The sequence below is a fragment of the Nomascus leucogenys genome, chromosome 16 (assembly GCF_006542625.1).
Source record: "Nomascus leucogenys isolate Asia chromosome 16, Asia_NLE_v1, whole genome shotgun sequence".
NCBI lineage: Eukaryota > Metazoa > Chordata > Mammalia > Primates > Hylobatidae > Nomascus > Nomascus leucogenys.
The window spans coordinates 51174619-51200164 of record NC_044396.1 but is presented as its reverse complement, the minus strand read 5'-3'; the positions used below and the strand labels follow the sequence as shown (position 1 = coordinate 51200164).

The 25546-nt window shown below is 37.4% G+C and overlaps 1 protein-coding gene across 3 annotated transcripts in view; it reads right to left on the bottom strand.

Moving 5' to 3' along the window:
• Positions 1–25546, bottom strand: part of VPS13B (vacuolar protein sorting 13 homolog B) — an 891476-nt gene that overhangs the window by 811069 nt on the left and 54861 nt on the right. For all 3 annotated transcript variants that reach the window (XR_004026232.1, XM_030795363.1, XM_030795364.1), the window contains exons 4-5: positions 7619–7739; positions 770–937 (exon numbers count right to left, since the gene is read on the bottom strand). Coding sequence is in view for 2 of the 3 variants with exons in the window: in XM_030795363.1 (XP_030651223.1) it covers positions 770–937; positions 7619–7739 (289 nt within the window). In the remaining variant the exon portion in view is untranslated. The remainder of the gene's footprint in view (positions 1–769; positions 938–7618; positions 7740–25546) is intronic.

Genomic DNA, 25546 nt, shown 5'->3' with positions numbered 1-25546 from the left:
GGGGGGCAAAGGCAGGCAAATCGCTAGAGCTCAGGAGTTCAAGACCAACCTGGGCAACGTGGCAAAACCTTGTCTCTACAAAAAAACACAAAAATTTGGCCAGGTGCGGTGGCTCACACCTGTAATCCCAGCACTTTGGAAGGCCGAGGTGGGTGATCACAAGGTCAAAAGATGGAGACCATCCTGGCTAACATAGTGAGACCCCATCTCTACTAAAAATACAAAAAATTAGCCGGGCATGGTGGCAGGCACCTGTAGTCCCAGCTACTCGGGAGGCTGAGGCAGGAGAATGGCGTGAACCCAGGGAGGCAGAACTTGCAGTGAGCCGAGATTGCGCCACTGCACTCCAGCCTGGGCAACAGAGCAAGACTCCATCTCAAAAAAAAAATAGCCGAGCGTAGCAGCATGTGCCTGTAGTTCCAGCTACTCAAGAGTCTGAGGTGAGAGGATTGGTTGAGCCCGGGAGGCAGAGGTTGCAGTGAGCTGAGATCACACCACTGCACTCTAGCCTGGGCAACAGAGCCAGACCCTGTCTTAAAAACAAACAAACAAACAAACAAAAACCACAAGTATAGATTTTTGAATTTGGAGTGTCTACTAACCTCCTGTAATTATATGCAACATTTTGTATATGTGCATTTTTTTCCCACACTGGAGGTATGAAGATTTCATAACATTTACCAGCAAGTCAGTTGGCCCAAAGAAGGTTTGAGTTAAGGTAATTGTTTCAATTATGGAAAAATATACAGTATTCTTGATATTTACTCACCAGAAATATCCATGAATGCACGATCCCATAATTCACCTACTGTATAACATTCTGCAGAAGTGATGTTGACGGAAAGAACGATATCATCTTCAACATATTTTAGTATGAGATTATTTATCACAATGTTTACATTATTTACAACTCGTCTAATCAGACTCTGCACATAACCTATAAAATACAAAGAATTTAATTAGCCACAAATCTCTCAGCAAATAATTATTTCTTAAAATGTTATTGAACTTAATGTATGAGAAAGGTGGGTATTATTTAGCATATTTCCCAAAGAGAAACTAAAGTTCAGATAGGTTAAACGGCTTGCCAAAGTGACACAGGTAATAAGTAGCAGATCGACCCCAACAAATGTCATTATCAAGAAGTTCTATAGTGAAGTATTCACATACTAAGAGAAACCACAAAGACCACATATATTTTTGATAACATAATACTAGATCCCATACAATGATTATCCTATTCTACAAGTACTTTGTTTGATTTTTGCTTATTGTATTATATAAACATTTTCCAAAATGAAGCAGTGTTACTATATGCTGATTATACAGTACATTAGAAGATGGTCTTCTTTAAGCTTAAGCTTCTTTTTAAACCAGCTACCTTCATCTCTTCCTAGTTTAGCCATAAAAATATTTAAAAGTTATGCCTGGGATAGAAGAAACATGACCATCATAACGGATTCAACTCTATTCACTTACTAATATCTAATGTTAAAATAGAGTAGAGGGGAAAATATGAATGAAGAAGAAAATGTAGACAGGAAGAGTTAAATAAGTATTTTTTTAAATACTACCATGAAGAAGACAGAAAAATGAAAAAACAAAAGTATGGAAGGAAGGAGAATGTATAAAAGTAGAATAAGAACACAGCGAAATAAGAAAAAGAAACAGAAATACAGGTTAACTCAAAACACTAAAAGTAATTAATGAACATTGTATTTCTCCATGGCTTGCTTAGAATCTCCAAAATTTTTCTTTTAATTTCATGCTACTGAGGAATACTCCATAATCTCACTTATGTTTCTCAAGTAAGTGTGTACATGGATACATTATTGAGAAATTTAGTTAAAAATATAAATAACACTTTATAAAAAACATTTTAAAAGCCAGGAGAAAAAAAATTAATCTTTTTCACTGTAAAAAGCTAACTAAAAGGTAATGCATTTCCACTATTAAAGAAAACTATTTAAAAGGTAATTAGAATTTTAGCTATTTCATGAAATAACCATATGGTTGTATTCTTTAACCCAGAATTTTACTGGACAAAACAGAATCAACTTCTGTCAGCATCTGACATTGTTAACACCTACACTAAAGCCTGCTGGGAGAAAGCTTACTTAAATCTATTCAACCATAACATGTTTGCAAAACCCAACTCCTTCATTCATTCCCAATGATGCAAATAGGAAAGAAATGTAATACAACTTAGATGCGAGGTTTTCTCCTATATAGAAACTATTAGCAGCTTTTAGAGTGCCAATTATCACATGCTATAAAATTAACATTCAAAATATTAATAGATTTAAAGTAACAATTACTCTTTCATGAGTAGATGCTAAAATAATTCTTAACAAATGAGACCTCCAAAAGAAATTTTAAGTATCAACATTTTAACCTTAGAATGTACATAACCCCATATTATTACTACTCAATGCAGATTTTAAAAATAAAAATAGGGCCGAGCGCAGTGGCTCACGCCTGTAATCCCAGCACTTTGGGAGGCCGAGGCAGGTGAATCACGAGGTCAAAAGATGGAGACCATCCTGGCTGACACGGTGAAACCCCGACTCTACTAAAAATACAAAAAAATTAGCCAGGCGTGGTGGCAGGCACCTGTAGTCCCAGCTACTCAGGAGGCTGAGGGAGGAGGATAGCGTGAACCCAGGAGGCGGAGCTTGCAGTGAGCCGAGATCGTGCCACTGCACTCCAGCCTGGGCGACAGAGCAAGACTCCGTCTCAAAAATAAATAAATAAAAATAAAAATGTTTCCAAGAAGTCAAGTGAGCATGACTAATATTGGTTTCCCTATTTCTTAAAAACCTGTCATGAATTAGGGAACTCATTTTTTTTTTTTTTTTTTTTTGAGACGAGTCACTCTCTGTTGCTCAGACTGGAATGCAATGGCATGATCTCAGCTCACGACAACCTCCACCTCCTGGGTTCAAGTGATTCTCCTGCGTCAGCCTCTTGAGTAGCTAGGATTACAGGCACGTGCCACCACGTCAGGCTAATTTTTGTATTTTTTTAGTAGAGATGGGGTTTCACCATGTTGGCCAGGCTGGTTTCGAACTCCTGACCTCGTGATCCACCCTCCTCAGCTTCCCAAAGTACTGGGATTACAGGCATGAGCCACCATGCCTGGCCAATACAGTACTCTTAAAAACCATGTAAGCATTCATGAGTTTTTATTATCTTTAAAACAGTATCAAAAATAGCACAGAAGTATAATGCAAAGTAATAGAAACAAAACACAATATGTATTTTAACTGATAGAACACTACTGATGGATTGTTCATCTTTTTAAAAATATTTTCTGGCTGGGCATGGTGGCTCACACCTATAATCCCAGCACTTTGGGAGGCCGAAGCAGGCAGATCATTTGAGCTCAGGGGTTCGAGATCAGCCTGGGCAACATGGTAAAACCCCGTCTCTACAAAAATACAAAAATTAACTGTGTGTCGTGGCATCTGCCTTTAGTCCCAGCTACTCAGGAGGCTAAGGCAAGAGAATCGCTTGAGCACCAGAGGCGGAGGTTGCAGTGAGCCAAAGTTGCACCATCACACTCCAGCCTGGGTGACAGGAGTTAAACCCTGTCTCAAAATATATATATGTATTTTTTTCTTTCCATTTTGTATTATAAAACTGACATACAAATTGAGATGAATAAGCCAATTCACCAAAGTAAAAGAATCAAATATCGAAAGAACTACTTCTGTAGAAGACTATCGCTGTTTCCTTATTAAAAATGCAATGTCAAAATAAGTAACAGAAACTTATCAGTGGAATAAATGACACACCATCTCTATAATCCCTCACAGTAACTTGGTTCTAAGCAAGGTACAAGATAGTGTCAAGTAGATCTAATAGCTCTCATCACTCCATACTTAGAGACTCCCTGGGAGTATATTTGTTCATCATCCGGGTGTACTCCACAAGCATCTGAAAACAGAAGGTCACACTAAGGATGAGAACCTACAAGAAGTAATATTAGATGGCTCTAAAACAGCCTGCTACTAGTCAACCTCTCTCCAGAAATTCTTATCTACCTCTCCCCATACCTCCCATATAGATGTATGTTTCTTCCAAACATACATCTATATCCACAGGCCCAGATGAAAACACTAATTTTCACTAACTTTACTCGTGTTCTTCCTCCTTTTTAGAACACTTTTTGTCCATTCGTACTTCTTGTTCAGTTGCAGTATAATTTTCCTCTGCCTTGTATTGTCTTCTCCAATGTCCTCCATCCTACACCTCAACATTAAAGAGAAATGTCTCTACCACTTTTCTTGGGCTTATGTTACTATTAGTAATTTTTTTATGTATATGTATGCTTATCTTCTCTGATAAACTGTGAAGTCCTAGAGAAAAAAGATTATATCTTATTTATTTCTCTGATAGTCTTAAATGGCATGTATCAAAAAATTTTGGTTACAAAATGACGAGTTAATGGGTGCAGGAAATCAACATGGCACATGGATACATATGTAACAAACCTGCACATTGTGCACATGTACCCTAAAACCCTAAAGTATAATAAAAAATAAAAAAGAAAAAAAAAATTTTGGTTACAAAGAGACACCATCTGCAATTGATTCATCTTGATGTGGTCACTGGGAAGCCAAGTTGCTCATAATCAGAAATTCCATGGTTGATGACTTGGTTACAGTACATAAAAACATCATAGTCAAGTTTTTGGTGTAAAATTTATTTGAGCATTATGTAGCATCAGATAGGAAATTTATGCTCAAATGGTTAAAGGGAAAATAAGTTCTTTAGAATGTTCTTGTCTTTTATGAAATGCTGAAATTGTTTCAAAATAAAAACTTTGTTAAAAGGGCAAGAATAAAAAATATTTATTGTCAATGTTATAGACATGCCCAATAAAATATGAATTAAAAACATTTATCAGATTTAATAGCTAGGTAATAATTTTGGGCAATTACTGTAGGAGCTAAAAAAAACCGATGTGAGTTGCTGATACTATATTATTTAAGATGGTCACAGAAGTTCTAGACAATGAAATAAAGGGAAAAAAGAGAAATTAGTGTATAAGTATTGCAAAGGAGGGAAAAAAGTCATTTCACAAAGACGACAGTACTTTTTATATAGAAACTCCAAAAGAAGTGACTAAAAAGTACTGAATACTGGTCAGCTAACAAAATATAAAAATTAGCTTTCCTCACAAAAAAGTGATAAAAAGAAAATGGTAAAAATGGAAATCTCAATTAGCAATAAAATGTATGATAGCATTTTCCACCTATAAAAGTTTTAAGAGATGTTTTTTAATAATAAAAAACAGCATTAGATTAAAAATGTGATTGGAATAAAGTATTGTTACAAACTTTTCACAGAGTAATTTAGCTATTTTATGCCAAAAACCTTAAAAGTGCTCACAAATTTTGACTCTATAAATTGGAAAGGATTTTTCCTAAAGAAATAAGCAGGGGTGTATGCAAAGACTTACCTACATATGTTTGCTAAAGCATTTTACAAAACCAAAAATAACAAATAACCTAAATATCAAACCAAAAAAAAGGACTGGTTAAATAAACTGTAGAAGAGTTATACAGCAGGATTGTATGCCATTGACTGAAATAACAATGTAAAAAATGTGAATGGCCTGGAAACATGTTTTTGGCATAACATTAAATGAAAAATTTAGGTTATAAAAAATTGTTTGTGTGTGCATATGTGTGAGTGTGGGTGTGTAAAGGAAGAAAAGACTCCAAAGGTTGTACACCACAATGTTAACCGGTTTCAGTTCTGGGTAAGATAAAGTAAGCACTCCACCCTGTCTTTCCCAGTGACTGCAGCCATAAAACCTGCAGAGAATGTATGGAGCAGCTACTTCAGGGCTCTTAAAAAGTAAATAGTAGGCATGAGATGGGAAACAAGAACAAAAAACAGAGTGAACAAAGAAAAACAACAAATGAAATGGCAGAAGTAAATACAACCACATCAATAATTATATTCTAATTTAATCACATTGTGGTCAGAGAGAAAGACACATGATAGTGATGCTTTGAAATTTCTCAAGACTTCCTTTTCAACCAAGTCTTTGTTAATATCTGTAGATACTCAATGTGTGCATCAAAAGAAATGTATACTGTCTTATGTGCCTAGTGCAGAGTTTACATGTATCTACTAAAACAAAATTTTGATATCCAGTGAACTAATCTGGAGATTTTTTTTTTCCTGCTTGATTTAAGACATTTCAAAGTCACATTGTTAGGTACATACAAAGTCAATGTGTATCTTCTGGAGAACTATATCTTTTATTATAATTTAGTATCTTTATTACCTATCTCCATTAATGTTTTTTGTCTTTAGTTTTCTTTTTTTTGTCTCATTTTTATACCAAAGATACAGATTTATTTTTGGCTACTATTTGTCTCTTACATTATCTCCCATACTTTCATTTTTGATCTGTTTTGCCTCTGTTTCATGTGTGTGTGTTCAGAAGCCACACACACCTGGACATGACAACTCCCTCCTTTTAGTGCCCAAATGATATTACTTGTGATTCATTAGAGCTCATCTTCCTGTGATTGATAGTTTAAAAGGCTCCTATCCTAAACAGTTAATTCTTTGAGGGCAAAAATAGCCTTCAATGAGCTGCTCTAGCATATTATTCAAATAGTGATACACATTTAGGGAAATAAACAGCCTGTCTCCACTAAACAATAATTTGAAATTCGGTCAAATTAAAATGAAATAAAGGCTCTCTAATGATCACGTTTTCTGTAATAAAATATAAACATCAGCTATCTTGAAGGTTATTAACAAAATAATAGTTTGAAGCATAATCCATTTAAGAATGGATTGATACGTTAATAAGAAAGAACACCTGTATGGCGGAGAAGCTAGCTATCCATCAATAATTTGTGCTCCCACTTCAGGAATGTGGAATTGCTACTGAGATTTAACTTCTAAGTCATAAGTAATATCCCTGCAAACAGTTTTCCTCAATGAAATTTGATCAGAGGAATACACATCACTTCCAGCCTGGGGATATTAAGAAGCAGACAGGTCTTCTCCAGACTCTTTCCTCTTGAAAAGGCTGAAAGCAGCAGAATCCAAAGTCTGGCCTAAAAGATACCAGAGTCTCAAGATAAAAGTAGCTTGGGCTTGGTACAGTGGTTTACACTTGTAATCCCAGGACCCAATTTGTTCTGAAGTCATGCAGCAAGTACATATGCACATATAGCCTAAAAGTTTTATGATACTAAAAATATATATTCTACAAAGGACTAAAACAATGATCAATTTTTTTTTTTTTTTTTTTTTTTTTTTGAGACAGAGTCTCACTCTGTCACCCAGGCTGGAATGCAGTGGCATGATCTTGGCTCACTGCAACCCCTAACTCCCGGGTTCAAGTGATTCTCCTGCGTCAGTCTCCCGAGTAGCTGAGATTACAGGTGCACACCACCACACCCAGTTAATTTTTGTATTTTAAGTAGAGACATGGCTTCACCATGTTGGCCAGGCTGGTCTCGAACTCCTGACCTCAAGTGATCCACCTGCCTCAGCCTCCCAAAGTGCTGGGATTACAGGCATGAGCCACCATGCCCGGCCAAAAATTGAAATTTGTTTTATCGATCCCATTAGAAGTTACCTGGTGGTAAGTCAGGATCTGTAGGAGCAGCCTGCTGAATTCTCCGCTGTTTGACTGATGATTTTGTGTTCTCAGTAGTACTACGGTTGGTAGAATTAGAACCACAGCTTTCATGGTCATCCTATTTTTATTTTAAAGAAAGAAAAAGAAAACCATCAATCATATTCAAGAATTAAGAAAAAAAAATTTTTAATATATGCAGTTTATGGTAGCTACAGGAGATAAGATCAATATAATTTTATTTTTTAGCTCTAAAAACTACATAACCAATTTTCATAATTTGCATTCTCAAACAGCATTTAAAAAATATTAATAACAAGTAATTTAAAACTATAAATTCTTCTTTCTTTAGCTGATATCAAAACAAACTACTTGACATTCTCCAAAGAATTCTTATGTATGGCTCTAGCAAAAGAAAAAATCACTTAATGAAAGCTTTTAAACAACATCCATCTCTATGTAAGTGCAAAATAAATAAAAAGGTTCTTAATTTTTCTCCTATTTGTTGTTTATATGTTAAAACACTATTTTCAATCCAAGCTATCTTGGTCATCTTTAATGATTAATCTTAATAATCCTTATAATCCTCTCCTAAACAATGTATACTAAATTATCATTCATGTTAGGTATAAGTTTTAACTGGGTTTCAATATGAGTAACAGAAACAAATAAATTATACATATTTTTGAAATTTATCCCTGTATTCATAACTGCAAATGAGTACTTTTTTCCTGTCCTGATTCAACATTTATATAATACTCTTACATGCCAAATTGCTGGATTTACAAGGATAAATTAGATATATTTATCTTTGTATCCTGTCCTTAGGGACTTCAGAATCTATCAAACACGTATATAACTAATTCTACAAGAGCAATACTTCCTGTTTGTTTGTTTTTAAGTAATAAGGAGCATAAAAAGAGTCATTCTGTTTGGAAGAACTAGAAAGATCAGGCCATTCAAAATCAAATGTAGAAATGTTTAAAAAGGTTTAGACTGGGGCTAAATGAGGGATGGTGGGAGGAACCATAAGCAAAAGCAAAACAGTATCAACATATGTAGCACGTACAAAGAATGATGATTAGTCAAATAAGGCCAGAGTATACAGTGTCTAGGACGGAAGAAGTTAAAGGCACAGACCTTTCAATAAAAATGGGGTAATGTTAACAACCATAAAGATATTCTCAGTCCTCATTCTAGTTGACCTGTTTCAGGATTTGGTAATTAGGAGGAGGCTGCCACTAACCTATTAGAAAGGAGATTTAGCAGTTCCCACAGAGAGAGAGAAGTGGGAGCAGTAAATGAGTAGCTCATGAGTGAATGAGAAATTACCATGGAGTCAATAAAAATAAATTGCTCTTTCATGAAGATAGGCATTACAAAGAGAAAACAGGTAGAGTAGTAACATGAGGGAAAATCATCTGGCAACTAACTTCTTATTCCTTTTTTAAGGATAAAAGAATACATTTTTGCTTGACGTAAAGATGCACATGTGGAGTGAGAGATCACAGATACCAACACAAAGAGTAGCTGAGAGTGCACTGTGCACCATGAATTCATTAATCAATAATAACACTATTTTATAATATTTACAAGAATAGTATTAAATTTAGTTTTTCTACTTTATATATTTGAAGGGAAAATTTCAAGAGCATATAAAAGAATAATCATCACTAGTTTACCAAACTAACAGGGCACTAGAGGCAAATAGTGCCTCTCTTATCATAGAATGATAAGACCTCTTTAAGAAAATTTTTATTCACTATCACACTAAGAGAAATATACAATAAAAGGTGTTTTACAAAATAGCATGGCTTCAGATGGTAGTGATACATTAGAAAAAAATTTGTTTGAAACTTCATACAAGCAAAAAGACTTGCAACCATAAACAAACACTGAAAATTTTCTCATGAACTTATGTTCATTTTAAGTTAATGAAAAACAAACATCACAGGTTTCATTCCACAAAATAACTTCACTATTCAATCTTCATAAAGACATCTTCTGTTATTTGGGGGATGTTACAGTCTTAAATACTAAAAGACTACTACTGTGAATAAAGCCTTACTGTAATTACTTTTAGTTCAACTTAAATCCTTAAAAATGTCCATAGTCATACACTTCTGCACATTAACATTAAAAGCACATTATTAATTTTTGAAACATATGGTTGTCTCAAAAGCCCAGAAGTAAAACATGTTCATTAAAGAGATGTGAAAAAGTTCCAAGCGAACTGCCAAAACTAGCATAATTATGAAAATATTTAACACTGAAACCATCTGAAATCACATACTGTATATAGATTATGGTGATGTCATAATAAACATTCCAGCCAAAATGCACTAAAACTACTGCAGTCCAATAAATCTGGCATATGTGAGATGACAAACATTTTAAAGCAAAAGAAAGAACAAGTTATTTTTACTCTATTTTTAAAAAATTATTAGCAGCAAAATGGGATTAAATGAAAACGGTGAGTTTTCAAATTTTTGTTAAAAAAAGTGAATAAAGCTTCCCTGCAAACTACATGTATTTATTATTCAAAAGAAAAACAAACTAAATAACTTTATTTGCCTAAACAAAATTTATTTTAAAAACTTGAAATAATGTGCTTAAAAAATGAGCATTAATCATGGTACTCATAGGAATATATACTATAAACCAAACATTACCAAACATGTAAACACTTCTTTCTTAATTATGGTTAGGAAACTTTGACAATGTATATACTATAATTAGAAATTAATCATTTCAATGATTTGAACTTGTTCTCATTTCAATTACATTTTAGTTGTATCAAATAAAAGTGAGTTTCCATTCAAATTGTGCCCCAATCAAATTAAATAAATAAAAATAAAGCAAAATAAGAATAATTATAATATTTACTATTAAGACTGAAATTACTTCCATTAGTTTTGAATTCATCATCTGCTTTTAACCAGTAGGCATCACTGTGGACTATTACACAGTTTGCATTCATTGAAAGCCCTTAATTACTAATAAAAGAAACTCTGTTCTCAAAAATACCAGCTAAAATATTTTAAGATAATTTTTAACGCCAAACACATTACAGTTATATCTTATTTAGGCTACAATTTTCCAAAATGTCTGGTAAGTATATTTCATGGCCAAAGAATGTTTTCTCTTGGGGACCACATGGCTATTTCTGAAAATACTGCCATTTGCTCCTCATGAAACAAGCAAGAATGTCATTTCCTTACAAAAGTTCCTAACAGAGGAAAAATGTGTGGCAAACACTGCATGTAAACAGATCCATTACTTTCATACTGACAGATCATGAGTTCATGTTGCACACTTTTCTCCCTGTCCCTCATAGGGCTAGTCAACTAAAACTAGAAAACCATCAACTCCCAGATTCACAATAGTGTCAATAAAATTTAGAATAAAACTGAAAACAAGTGACTAAAGCATTCAAATCCTTGTCTAAAATTACAGAGCAAGAGGTTAAGATGCCGGAAAGAGCTGAAGAAGGAGAAAGTGAACAGTGAAACTAAGAGGTGATGTAATTTATGCTCTTCAACCCTGTGGCACCAAACTTCGCAAGCAGAAAAGAACTAAGACTCACCTGTCAGCTCTGGTCACCAAAGGGGCTTGAAATGAACAGCTACAAGGCTCTTAGGAACATTCACCTCTATCCTCTCCAGTAGCTAGTACAATGACAACTGCCAGATGGAATAAAGAATCTCTGAGAGTAACACTGTACACTTCAAAGTCAGAAAGCTAAATAAAGTCATTTACTCAGAGGTTGGAGAGCACAAGAGAGAGCCAGGGAAAACACATTCACTAACTTTCATGGTAAAAATAGAAATGTGACTCAACTCTACCTTAACAGCAATATTTAAAACCTTAACTTTAGTCATAAATATATATATATATATCAAGCATGCTTAAATAAAGAGGAATGTATAGCACCAATCTCTTCACACATCAACTTTAGTCCACAAGGGAGGCTGTCTCCATCTTCTATCAAGGGTGGCAAAAAGGGGTTATGACAGGCTGGAAAAATGAAAAAGAAATGACCCTCCCTTATATTCTTTTCATCTGATCATCTCAAAGGAAGATATAATTAACCTTAATGACCAAAGCTGAACATTCATTGGGCCACATTTTAATCATAAAAGAGATCACCGTATTCACTGTGAACACTTCTATGTGTTTTTCTAATCTCTTCTCTTCTAATCTCTGAGACCCATGCTACTCAGTAAAAGGACCAGAGTCATTTTCCCAGATGACATTAGCCATCTCTCCTCTGCCTTCTTTTCACCCACATAGCCCCCAACCCATGATATTGCCCCAGCCACAGAATGATCAAACTATTAAACTATGCCAGAACATATATCAGGGAAATAGCAAAACATGTTATGAAAAATTTGTTCTTTATTGCTACCTATGACATTCCTTTCCTTCATATTGGTGGGTGTGTATCAGATTGCCACCTCCCTCTCCCACTTTTTTTAAACCACAGAATTGAAATTGTGAGATCCACTCTAAGATTTAGAAGGTGAAATAGGCAGAAATTCAGGGAGGAAGAAAAAAAAAGTAAATACAGAACTACTCTGGTCTAAACCACATTCTACCATCTAATTTTTACCGGAATTCACTGTGGGGGGAACTGGGTTTTTGAACAGATTAATTTAACTGCACTTTGTTTTCTTGTATATAACTTCCCTCAGCAAAAGATGTCTGAGCAAAGAAAAGTATGTGTTAGGCACCTTCAGGAAAAAAAAAAAAAAGTAGTAAAATAGATGATACCTTTATCTAAGTATTTTACCTGTTTACTCAAATAACAAAACCTATGTATACATTAAAAAGTTAGTAACTTAAGGCCAGGCATGGTGGCTCACACCTATAATCGCAGCACTTTGGGAGGCAGGTGGATTGCTTGAGGTCAGGAGTTCGAGACCAGTGTGGCCAACATGGTGTAACCCTGTCCCTTCTAAAACTTCAAAAAAATTAGCTGGGCGTGGTGCTGTGCACCTGTAATCCCAGCTACTCGGGGGGCTGAGGCAGGGGAATCGCTTGAACCAGGGAGGTAGAGGTTGCAGTGTGCCAAGATCATGCCACTGCACTCCTGCCTGGGTGACAGAGACTCCGTCTCAAAAAAAAAAAAAAAAAAAGAGTTAATGATTATATATGTCACAAAGAAATAGCAGTTCCCTTTACTGAGCACATACACATACCAGGCAGTAAGTATTTCAAGGATAAGAAAAGTAGAGCTTCTCTTAAGAAAAGTGGAGAGTAGGCATAAACTAAAAATAAAATTCTTAGCCCCACAAAACTATCTGAATGGACCCCTCTGCTCAAGCCATAGGCATTCCAAACTTAACCTGAAAAACTACTTCAGGCTATGATGGGAGTGGGAGGTCAGACATGCCTCATTATACCCGCCTCTCCTTGAAATTCAGGCACAACTGACCAGTATTAACATTAAAACAGAAATCTTAAGACTTTTTTGTAGCAATAAGACAGCAAATTCCACCCTGACTCCAGTATTGCATCACATGACAGATCACAGGCTCTGAAAGAAATCAAAGTATAACCCTTATACATATTTTGAAATGGCCCTATAAAGCTGTCTCTTGTGGGGAAGGTCTATATTCTGTAGAGAATCCCTTTCCCGGTCTTTTCTCTGATACAGGAGAGAATTAACTAAGAGTCTGGCACCTTTTTAAGTGTGATTAAGAAACATTTACAATCTATTCTTTCTGAAGCCTGCTACCTGGAAACTTCATCTGCATAAGAACTTTGTTCTCCACAATCCCTTATCTGAACTCAGACACTCCCTTCTATTGATTCCAGGTCTTTAGATAAATTCTTTCAACCAATTGCAAATCTTTGATTCCACCTATTACTTGGAAGCCCCTTCCTCCTCACGTTGTCCTGCTTTTCCAGATCAAACCAATGTACATTTGATATATATTGATTGATGTCTTATGTCTCCATAAAATGCACAAAACCAAGGTGTAGCCTGACCACCTTGGGCACATGTCATCAGGACCTCCTGAGGCTTGTCCTTAACCTTGGCAAAATAAACTTTTAAATTGAGACTTGTCTCATATACTTTTTGGTTTACAAACAGAAAGAAGGAAGGCAGGGATGGAATGAAAAAGAGACAAACAGAAAAAACTTTGTATTTGTAACGCTTTCAATATGTCACATACTGCTAAAGACATTATGTTCATATCTCAATCCTCCTAATCGACTCTATGAATGCAAGAATATCCTCATTTTATAGATGAAGAAACAAAGGCATAAAGAGGTTAAATGCTTCAAAATCACACAGCTATTAAATGCCCAATCCTAACCACTTTGCCCTACTGCCTCCCTATGAGAAAAAGGTAACTGAAAAGTATAATACTATATTAACAACCTATCCTTTCCTAACCTATCCAACCTAACCTTTCCTTATCCTGAGAAAAGAAAAATCAGAATGAGATTGAGTAGTCAGGAAAACATCACAGAGAACAAGAGATTTGAAAAGACTATACCCACAGGAATGAAAAAGGAAAGGTTGAACAAGGCAAGGTAACATGTCTTACTGAAATGATAATGGATAGCCCAATTTAGGTTAAATAGAGAGCAGTGAAATATCAAGCTGTAAAAAGAAACTAGGGCAAATGGCAGAGGGGCTATTCATCCAAGAAATTTAAACTTTATTCTGTATATTAAACAACCCAATTAAACTTATGAATGGGAGAATAAAAAGATGAAGTATTTCATTTAGGAAGAAGACACTTCTGAATATTTAGCCAAAAGCAAAAGCAGAAACATTAGCAATAGATTATTACAAAAGTTTAGAAATTAAATAATGAGGGAAGTAGCACTGAGAAAAAATTTTTATGTGAGCACCTCAAATTGAACACGTCTAAAACAAAACTCGTAACTCTGCAACTGATTAAGCTCCTTTTTCCCCTTCTCCCATTGTTTCCTCCAAAATCCTGTCCTTTATTCCCTAATTCAGTTAATGACACTATTATCTTCTCAGTCTCCTAAGAAAGAATATAATCTAACTTTTATGTCTGCTCTAACATTGCAATACGATGCTAATGAACTCCGCAAATTTCAGAACAGAAAAACAGATGCCTGACCATGAGTCATATAGGACGACACTACTCTCTAAGCTCTACACTACCGAGGAAATTACCAATTGATTTTTTTTAAGATCTGATATTTAAGGTAAAATGGTAAATTCAACTTTTTTTTTTTTTTTTTTGAGACAGGGTCTCACTCTGTCACTCAGTGTGGAGTACAGTGGGGCAATCTCAGCTCACTGCAACCTCTGCCTCCCGGGTTCAAGCAATTCTCCTGCCTCAACCTCCCGAGTAGCTGGGATTACACATGCATGCCACCATGCCCAGCTAATTTTTGTATTTTTAATACAGATGGGGTTTCACCATATTGGCCGGGCTGGTCTCGAACTCCTGACCTTAAGTGATCTGCCTGCTTTGGCCTCCCAAAGTGCTGGGATTACCAACATGAGCCACTGTGCCCAGCCTAATAAATTCAATTTTTGATAGGTGGTATTTCCAGTAAAGGCATGACATACAATTATATATGCACACAGGAAAGCTGAATGTGTACTAGAAGAGACTGAAACAGAGATCATTTATATAAAGACTTAGGACTCATTTAAAATACAAGTTATATTTGAAGCAGGGCTTTGTAGCATATTCCTATAATCTCAGCTACTCAGGAGGCTGAGGGTGGAGAACTGCTTGAACCAAAGAGCTGGCAGCCAGGCTGGGCTACATAATCAAACCCAGTCTCTAAAAAAAAAAAAAAGTGGGTGGAGCCAAGATGGCCGAATAGGAACAACTCCATCTGCAGCTCCCAGCATGAGCGATGCAGAAGACAGGTAATTTCTGCATTTCCAACTGAGGTACCGGGTTCATCGCACTGCGGAGTGTCAGAAAGTGGGTGCAGGACAGTGGGTGCAGCGCAACAAGCGTGAGCCAAAGCAGGGTGAGGCATTGCCTCACGCAGGAAGTGCAAGGGGTCACGGAATTCCCTTTCCTAGTCAAAGAAAGGGGTGACCGACGGCACCTAGAAAATCGGGTCACTCCCACCCTAATACTGCGCTTTTCCAACAGGCTTAGCAAATGGAACACCACAAGATTATAACCCGCGCCTGGCTCGGAGGGTCCTAGGCTAACGGAGCCTCGCTCGTTGCTAGCACAGCAGTCTGAAATCAAACTGCAAGGCGGCAGTGAGGCTGGGGGAGGGGCGCCACCCACTGCCGCCCAGAAGCTCGAACTGGGTGGAGCACACCACAGCTCAAGGAGGCCTGCTTCCCCTCTGTAGAGGGATGCCTACCTCTCAGGGCAGGGCATTGCCAAACAAAAGGCAGCAGAATCCTCTGCAGACTTAGATGTCCCTGTCTGACAGCTTTGAAGAGAGTAGAGATTCTCCCAGCACGCAGCTGGAGATCTGAGAACAGACAGACTGCCTCCTCAAGTGGGTCCCTGACCCCTGAGTAGCCTAACTGGGAGGCACCCCCCAGTAGGGGCAGACTGACACCTCAAATGGCCGGGTACTCCTCTGAGACAAAACTTCCAGAGGAACAATCAGGCAGCAACATTTGCTGTTCACCAATATCTGCTGTTCTTCAGCCTCTGCTGCTGATACTCAGGCAAACAGGGTCTGGAGTGGACCCCCAGCAAACTCCAGCAGACCTGCAACTGAGGGTCCTGACTGTTAGAAGGAAAACTAACAAACAGAAAGGACATCCACAGCAAAACCCCATCTGTACGTCACCATCATCAAAGACCAAAGGTAGATAAAACCACAAAGATGGGGAAAAAACAGAGCAGAAAAACTGGAAACTAAAAATCAGAGCGCCTCTCCTTCTCCAAAGGAACGCAGCTCCTCACCAGCAATGGAACATAGCTGAATGGAGAGAGACTTTGACGAGCTGAGAGAAGATGACTTCAGACGATCAAACTACTTCGAGCTAAAGGAGGAAGTTCGAACTCATGGCAAAGAAGTTAAAAACCTTGAAAAAAAATTAGACGAATGGCTAACTAGAATAATCAATGCAGAGAAGTCCTTAAAGACCTGATGGAGCTGAAAACCAAGGCACAAGAACTACGTGATGAATGCACGAGCCTCAGTAGCTGATGCGATCAACTGGAAGAAAGGGTATCAGTGATGGAAGATGAAATGAATGAACTGAAGTGAGAAGAGAAGTTTAGAGAAAAAAGAATAAAAAGAAAGAAACAAAGCCTCCAAGAAATATGGGACTAGGTGAAAAGACCAAATCTACGTCTGATTGGTGTACCTGAAAGTGATGGGGAGAATGGAACCAAGTTGGAAAACCCTCTGCAGGATATTATCCAGGAGAACTTCCCCAATCCAGCAAGGCAGGCCAACATTCAAATTCAGGAAATACAGAGAAAGCCACAAAGATACTCCTCGAGAAGAGCAACTCCAAGACACATAGTTGTCAGATTCACCAAAGTTGAAATGAAGGAAAAAATGGTAAGGGCAGCCAGAGAGAAAGGTCAGGTTACCCACAAAGGGAAGCCCATCAGACTAACAGCTGATCTCTCGGCAGAAATCTACAAGCCAGAAGAGAGTGGGGGCCGATATTCAACATTCTTAAAGACAAGAATTTTCAACCCAGAATTTCATATCCAGCCAAACTAAGCTTCATAAGTGAAGGAGAAATAAAATACTTTACAGACAAGCAGATGCTGGGCGATTTTGTCACCATCAGGCCTGCCCTACAAGAGCTCCTGAAGGAAGCACTAAACATGAACAGGAAGAATCAGTACTAGCCACTGGAAAAACATGCCAGATTGTAAAGACCATCAAGGCTAGGAAGAAACTTCATCAACTAACAAGCAAAATAACCAGCTAACATCATAATGACAGGATCAAATTCACACATAACAATATTAACCTTAAATGTAAATGGGCTAAATGCTCCATTTAAAAGACACACACTGGCAAATTGGATAAAGAGTCAAGAAACATCAGTGCACTGTATTCAGGAAACCCATCTCATGGGCAGAGACACACATAGGCTCAAAAAAAAGGGAGGGAGGAAGATCTACCAAGCAAATGGTAAACAAAAAAAAAAAGCAGTGGTTGCAATCCTAGTCTCTGATAAAACAGACTTTAAACCAACAAAGATCAAAAGAGACAAAGAAGGCCATTACATAATAGTAAAGGGACCAATTCAACAACAAGAGCTAACTATCCTAAATATATATGCACCCAATACAGGAGCACCCAGATTCATAAAGCAAGTCCGTAGAGACCTACAAAGGGACTTGGACTCCCACACAATAATGGGAGAGTTTAACACCCCACTGTCAACATTAGACAGATCAACGAGACAGAAAGTTAACAAGGATATCCAGGAATTGAACTCAACTCTGCACCAAGTGGAACTAATAGACGTCTACAGAACTCTCCACCCCAAATCAACAGAATATACATTCTTCTCAGCACCACACCACATTTATTCCAAAATTGACCACATAGTCAGAAGTAAAGCACTCCTCAGCAAATGTAAAAGAACAGAAATTATAACAAACTGTCTCACAGACCACAGTGCAATCAAACTAGAACTCAGGATTAAGAAACTCACTCAAAACCGCTCATCTACATGGAAACTGAACAACCTGCTCCTGAATGACTACTGGATACATAACGAAATGAAGGCAGAAATAAAGATGTTCTTTGAAACCAACAAGAACAAAGACACAACATACCAGAATCTCTGGGACACATTCAAAGCAGCGTGTAGAGGGAAAATTATAGCAATAAATGCCCACAAGAGAAAGCAGGAAAGATCTAAAATTGACACCCTAACATCCCAATTAAAAGAACTAGAGAAGCAAGAGCAAATACAATCAAAAGCTAGCAGAAGGCAACAAATAACTAAGATCAGAGCAGAACTGAAGTAAACAGAGACACAAAAAACCCTTCAAAAAATTAATGAATCCAGGAGCTGGTTTTTTGAAAAGATCAACAAAATTGATAGACCGCTAGCCAGACTAATAAAGAAGAAAAGAGAGAAGAATCAAATAGACACAATAAAAAATGATAAAGGGCATACCACCACCGATCGCACAGAAATACAAACTACCATCAGAGAATACTATAAACACCTCTACATAAATAAACCAGAAAATCTAGAAGAAATGGATAAATTCCTCAACACATACACCCTCCCAAGACAAAACCAGGAAGAAGTTGAATCTCTGAATAGACTAATAACAGGCTCTGAAATTGAGGCAATAATTAATAGCTTATCAACAAAAAAAGTCCAGGACCAGATGGATTCACAGCCAAATTCTACCAGAGGTACAAGAAGGAGCTGGTACCATTCCTTCTGAAACTATTCCAATCAATAGAAAAAGAGGGAATCCTCCTTAACACATTTTATAAGGCCAGCATCATCCTGATACCAAAGCCTGGCAGACACACAACAAAAAAAGAATTTTAGACCAATATCCCTGATGAACATTGATGCAAAGATCCTCAGTAAAATACTGGCAAACCAAACGCAGCAGCACATCAAAAAGCTTATCCACCACGATCAAGTTGGCTTCATCCCTGGGATGCAAGGCTGGTTCAACATGTGCAAAGCAATAAACATAATCCAGCATGTAAACAGAACCAAAGACAAACACCATATGATTATCTCAATAGATGCAGAAAAGGCCTTTGACAAAATTCAACAACGCTTCAAGCTAAAAACTCTCAATAAATTAGGTATTGATGGGACATATCTCAAAATAATAAGAGCTATCTATGACAAACCCACAGCCAATATCATACTGAATGGACAAAAACTGGAAGCATTCCCTTTGAAAACGGGCACAAGACAGGGATGCCCTCTCTCACCACTCCTATTCAACATAGTGTTGGAAGTTCTGGCCAGGGCAATCAAGCAGGAGAAGGAAATAAAGGGTATTCAAGTAGGAAAAGAGGAAGTCAAATTGTCCCTGTTTGCAGATGACATGATTGTATATCTAGAAAACCCCATCGTCTCACCCAAAATCTCCTTAAGCTGATAGGCAACTTCAGCAAAGTCTCAGGATACAAAATCACTGTGCAAATATCACAAGCATTCCTATAAACCAATAACAGACAGAGAGCCAAATCATGAGGGAACTCCCATTCACAATTGCTTCAAAGAGAATAAAATACCTAGGAATCCAACTTACAAGGGATGTGAAGAATCTCCTCAAGGAGAACTACAAACCACCGCGTAATGACATAAAAGAGGATACAAACAAATGGAAGAACATTCCATGCTCATGGGTTGGAAGAATCAATATCATGAAAATGGCCATACTGCCCAAGGTAATTTATAGATTCAATGCCATCCCCATCAAGCTACCAATGACTTTCTTCACAGAATTGGAAAAAGCTACTTTAAAGTTCATCTGGAACCAAAAAGAGCCCGCATTGCCAAGTCAATCCTAAGCCAAAAGAACAAAGCTGGAGGCATCATGCTACCTGACTTCAAACTACACTACCAGGCTACAGTAATCAAAACAGCATGGTACTGGTACCAAAACAGATATATAGACCAATGGAACAGAACAGAGCCCTCAGAAATAATGCCACATATCTACAACTATCTGATCTTTGACAAACCTGACAAAAACAAGAAATGAGGAAACGATTCCCTATTTAATAAATGGTGCTGGGAAAACTGGCTAGCCATATGTAGAAAGCTGAAACTGGATCCCTTCCTTACACCTTATACAAAAATTAATTCAAGATGGATTAAAGACTTACATGTTAGACCTAAAACCATAAAAACCCTAGAAAAAAACCTAGGCAATACCATTGAGGACATAGGCATGGGCAAGGACTTCATGTCTAAAACACCAAAAGCAATGGCAACAAAAGCCAAAATTGACAAATGGGATCTAATTAAACTAAAGAGCTTCTGCACAGCAAAAGAAACTACCATCAGAGTGAACAGGCATCCTACAGAATGGGAGAAAATTTTTGCAACCTACTTATCCGACAAAGGGCTAATATCCAGAATCTACAATGAACTCAAACAAATTTACAAGAAAAAAACAACCCCATCAAAAAGTGGGCAAAGGATATGAACAGACACTTCTCAAAAGAAGACATTTATGCAGCCAAAAAACACATGAAGAAATGCTCATCATCACTGGCCATCAGAGAAATGCAAATCAAAACCACAATGAGATACCATCTCACACCAGTTAGAATGGCCATCATTAAAAAGTCAGGAAACAATAGGTGCTGGAGAGGATGTGGAGAAATAGGAACACTTTTACACTGTTGGTGGGACTGTAAACTAGTTCAACCATTGTGGAAATCAGTGTGGCGATTCCTCAGAGATCTACAACTAGAAATACCATTTGACCCAGCCATCCCATTACTGGGTATATACCCAAAAGATTATAAATCATGCTGCTACAAAGACACATGCACACATATATTTATTGCAGCACTATTCACAATAGCAAAGACTTGGAACCAACCCAAATGTCCATCAATGACAGACTGGATTAAGAAAATGTGGCACATGTACACCATGGAATACTATGCAGCCATAAAAAAGGATGAGTTCATGTCCTTTGTAGGGACATGGATGAAACTGGAAACCATCATTCTCAGTAAACTATCACAAGGACAAAAAGCCAAACACCGCATGTTCTCACTCATAGGTGGGAATTGAACAATGAGAACACATGGACACAGGAAGGGGAACATCACACACCAGGGCCTGTTGTGGGATGGGGGCCTGTTGTGGGTTGGGGGCCTGTTGTGGGGTTGGGGGATGGGGGAGGGAAGCATTTGGAGATATACCTAATGTTAAATGACGAGTTAATGGGTGCAGCACACCAACATGGCACATGTATACATATGTAACAAACCTGCACATTGTGCATATGTACCCTACAACTTAAAGTACAATAAAAGAAAAAAATAGTCTTTGAAGCTTTTAGATTTCCAATAAAAAGAAAAAAGGATTTCTACTTCTGATAAAGGCTGACTAGATAAAACCATTGAGGATGGGGGAGAACACAAAATACTAGCAATAACGTAAAAAAAGAGAAAAATTTTAACCAGACTCAAAGCATTTAGTCAGATTGAGAAAGACACGTGGCCATGCAAAAGATGTAACACCTGGCAGAGGCAGATGAGGAATAAAGAGAACTGAAAATGGTCATGTAAGGATGGGAGACTATTACCAAGCTCAGCACTTAAAACCAGTAACTGAGTGAAGCCCCAATTTTGAAGGAGGCAGAAAAAACTTACTGCCAACCACTGCCTAGAATTTAACATGAAGGTACATAGAAAGGGTGTCAGAAGTAAACAAACCTCATGAAAAAGGAAATAAGCAATGCTTTGCTATCACCCAATACAGCAATGCAAGAGCCTTGAACTGTCAAGATAAGACTGGATTCTAGACTATAGACCACAGGAAGTAACTATAAAACTAACAATGAGCAGAGGAAGGGCTTGAGTAAGACAAGAAGAAGATGGTGAAACAGAGAGATAATGACCTTTCTGTTAAAAATAACCTTACAAACCACCATTCTAAAGCACACGAAGAAATCTAATGCTAAGACAGCTAAGGAAATCAACAAAATTAAGTCACAGTAAAATTAATCTTGTAGAACAGGCTTAAACAATCTTACAACAATTGTGTTTAGGATTCTCAGAGATACTTGAATAGTATCTATGCAAACAAACACAAAATATAAAGTAAGTGGGGAAATTACCTCCACCCCACATTATGATTTATTTTAGAACCATAATAATTTAAACAAGCCAATGGAACAGAGGAGAGACCAGAAACAGATCTTGATATATATGGATACATGGAATATGACACAGGTAGCATTATAAATCAGAGGGGAAGAGAAACAATTCAAATGGTACAGGAAGAACCAGTTAGACATATAAAGTGCCATACCTTACACTATACAGGAAAACAAACCCCACTGATTAAAAGATATAAATTAAAAAATAAAGGTTTAAAATTACTACAAGAAACCATAGGAAATTTTATTACGACCACAGGTCAGTTGAAAATTTCACATGAAACAAAAAGCAAAAAATACAAAAGCAAAACCAGAAAAACCCAACTTTATTAAGACAAAAATAAGCTATTCTACACAAAAGACACACTAAAGAAAGTTAAAGGAAAATCCAAAGTGACAGAATATATTTGCAATACACCTAATATGCAATAAAATTAAGTATCCTGAATAATGACCCCTGCAGTAAGAAAAAGACAAAATAAAAGAAACATTGTTATATATAATTTATATGATATATAATATACAATATAATACACAAGTATATATTTACACATTATTAATTATAATATGATACATTATTAACATAAGAAAACTAAAATAACTTGAACAGGCAACTTTTTAAAAATGAAAACCACTTTTTTGTTGTTTTTTTTGAGATGGAGTTTCGCTCTTGTTGCCCAGGCTGGAGTGCAGGGGCGCCATCTCGGCTCACCACAACCTCCACCTCCCAGGTTCAAGCGATTCTCCTGCCTCAGCCTCCTGGAAAACCACTTTTTATGATAAAAATGTAAGTAAAAATGATAATGAGCTAACATTTCAAAACCACTCAACTGGCAAAATTCAAGTATGAAACTATCAAATATTGATTTCACTGTAGACAAATAGAAATTCTCTTACAGTGTAACCTAAAGAACAATTTTATATTAAGTGGGAAAATCAATGTACATAAACTTTAACTCAACAATCCACTTTAAAACTCTAAAATCTATATACAAGGAGAAATTTAAAAAATTCATAGTAGGATCATTAATATTCATTAAATACTATACTATACAGCAGTTAACATTTATAAACTAGAGTAAAATATCAACATGGATAGCATGCCAACCAGGGCCTGGGTATCAACCTGCTCTGTCCACATCCACCGCAACCACATTCTATTTTGGGGAGGTGGGAGTAAGGACAGGACTAGCCCACCGAAACTGCCACCACAGCCACAGGTGTCATCTAGAGGCCTGGAAATTGATCTGCCCCAACCTGCTGTCATTAATAATTAGACACACCATGATGGGGGCCTGACAACAAAACCACCCCACCTGCCACCACCACTTGCACACACCATCCAGGAATCAAAGGACGGGCACACCCAACCCACTGTTACTGCCATCAAAACACACCATCTGGGGCCTGGGGATCAACCCATCCAAACTGTGGGAACAGACCAGCCATGCCCACCAACATTGCCTATGCCCATTCTCCAGGGTCCTGGAAACTGACTCACCACACCTGGCACCTGATATCTGGGAGCCTGGAGATTGATCCTACCGGCCTGCCACTGCCAGAACCACCCATACACACCTTCCAGCAGCTGGAGGATGAATCTGCCCAGACAGCCACCTTTACCATGTGCACTATCTGGGGGCCTAGACAGAGACCCACTGTGGCCACTGCTGGCACCAGCATGCATCTCCCAGGGGCCTATATACCAACTTGCTCAGTTTGCCACTATCACCAGCACTCACCTATGCATACCACCTAGGGGACTGGGGATGGGCCACCCAGCCTGACACCACTGCTGGCCTGCCACTGGAGACCCAATGGTTGGCCTGCCACCGCTATTGCTACCACCAATGCCATCACACTGCCCAAGACTCTGAGGACCCAGCAGACTGAACATACCACTTCTACCTCTGGCACGCAGAAAAGCTGCCTGGACAATCAAAGATTGGCCCATCTAGACCCATCACTACAATCACCTGCATATGCCACACAGGGGGCCAAGGACTGTCATGCCCAGCCCATTACTGCCACCAGTGGTGCCTGAGAACTAGTCTGCCTGTCTTCCTCCTCCCAAGAAAAAGCCACACCAAAGCCTTTACCTAAGAACCACAGCCTAAGCCACTGGGGAAATCAGACAAGACTAATCCTGATTACAACCAAAGAAATCATGCAGACCATACTACTTCACCCACCAAGAATCAAAGACAAAGCACCCTACAAAAGCAACATAATAGATGCATCTATAAGAAAAAAAGTCTTTCCCAACAAAAGACAATCCACAAAACTAGAAGAAGTGAACGGTACACTAGATGCACAAATATCAACATAAAGACACAAGAAACATAAAAAAGCAGGGAAACATGACACCTCCAAGACAACACACTAATTCTCTAGTGACAGATCCAAAGAAAAAGGAAAAAGAATTTGAAATGATAACAAAGAGTCTCAGTGAGAAACAAGAGAAAACATATAAATAATACAAGGTTATAAGAAAAAAATTCATGAATCAGAAATTCAAAAGAGATAGATGTCATTAAAAAAAAATCAAACAAAATCCCAGAACTGAAGAACTCAATGAATAAAATAAAAAATACAACTGAGCACTTCAACAATAGAATAGATCAAGCAACAGAAAGAATTTCTAAACTTGAAGACAAGTCTTTTAAGATAACTTTTTTCTTTTTTAAATATCTAACTAGATTTTAGAAAATTCAGAAAATTTTAGAAAATCCAGAAGGAAATGAGATGGGTAAAAGCATAGAAAACCTAATTAATGAAATAATAGCTGAAAATTTCCAACTCCTGCAAGAGCCACACAAATTTCAATACAGGAAGCTCAAGAACCCCAAATAGATTCTACCAGAAAAAGTCCTCCAAGGTACATTATACTCAAGCTATCAAAATCAAGGACACAGAGAGAATTCTAAAAATAGTGAGAGAAAAGTGTCAACACACATATAAAGAAATCCCTACTAGACTAAAATCACAATTCTAAGCAGAAACCTTAAGACCAGGAGAGAATGAGATAATATATTCAAAGTATTAAAAGAAAAAAAATGCCCACCAAGAAAACTATTTCCAGCAAAGTGCTATTCAAAAATGAAAGAGCAGGCCAGGCACGGGGACCCAAGCT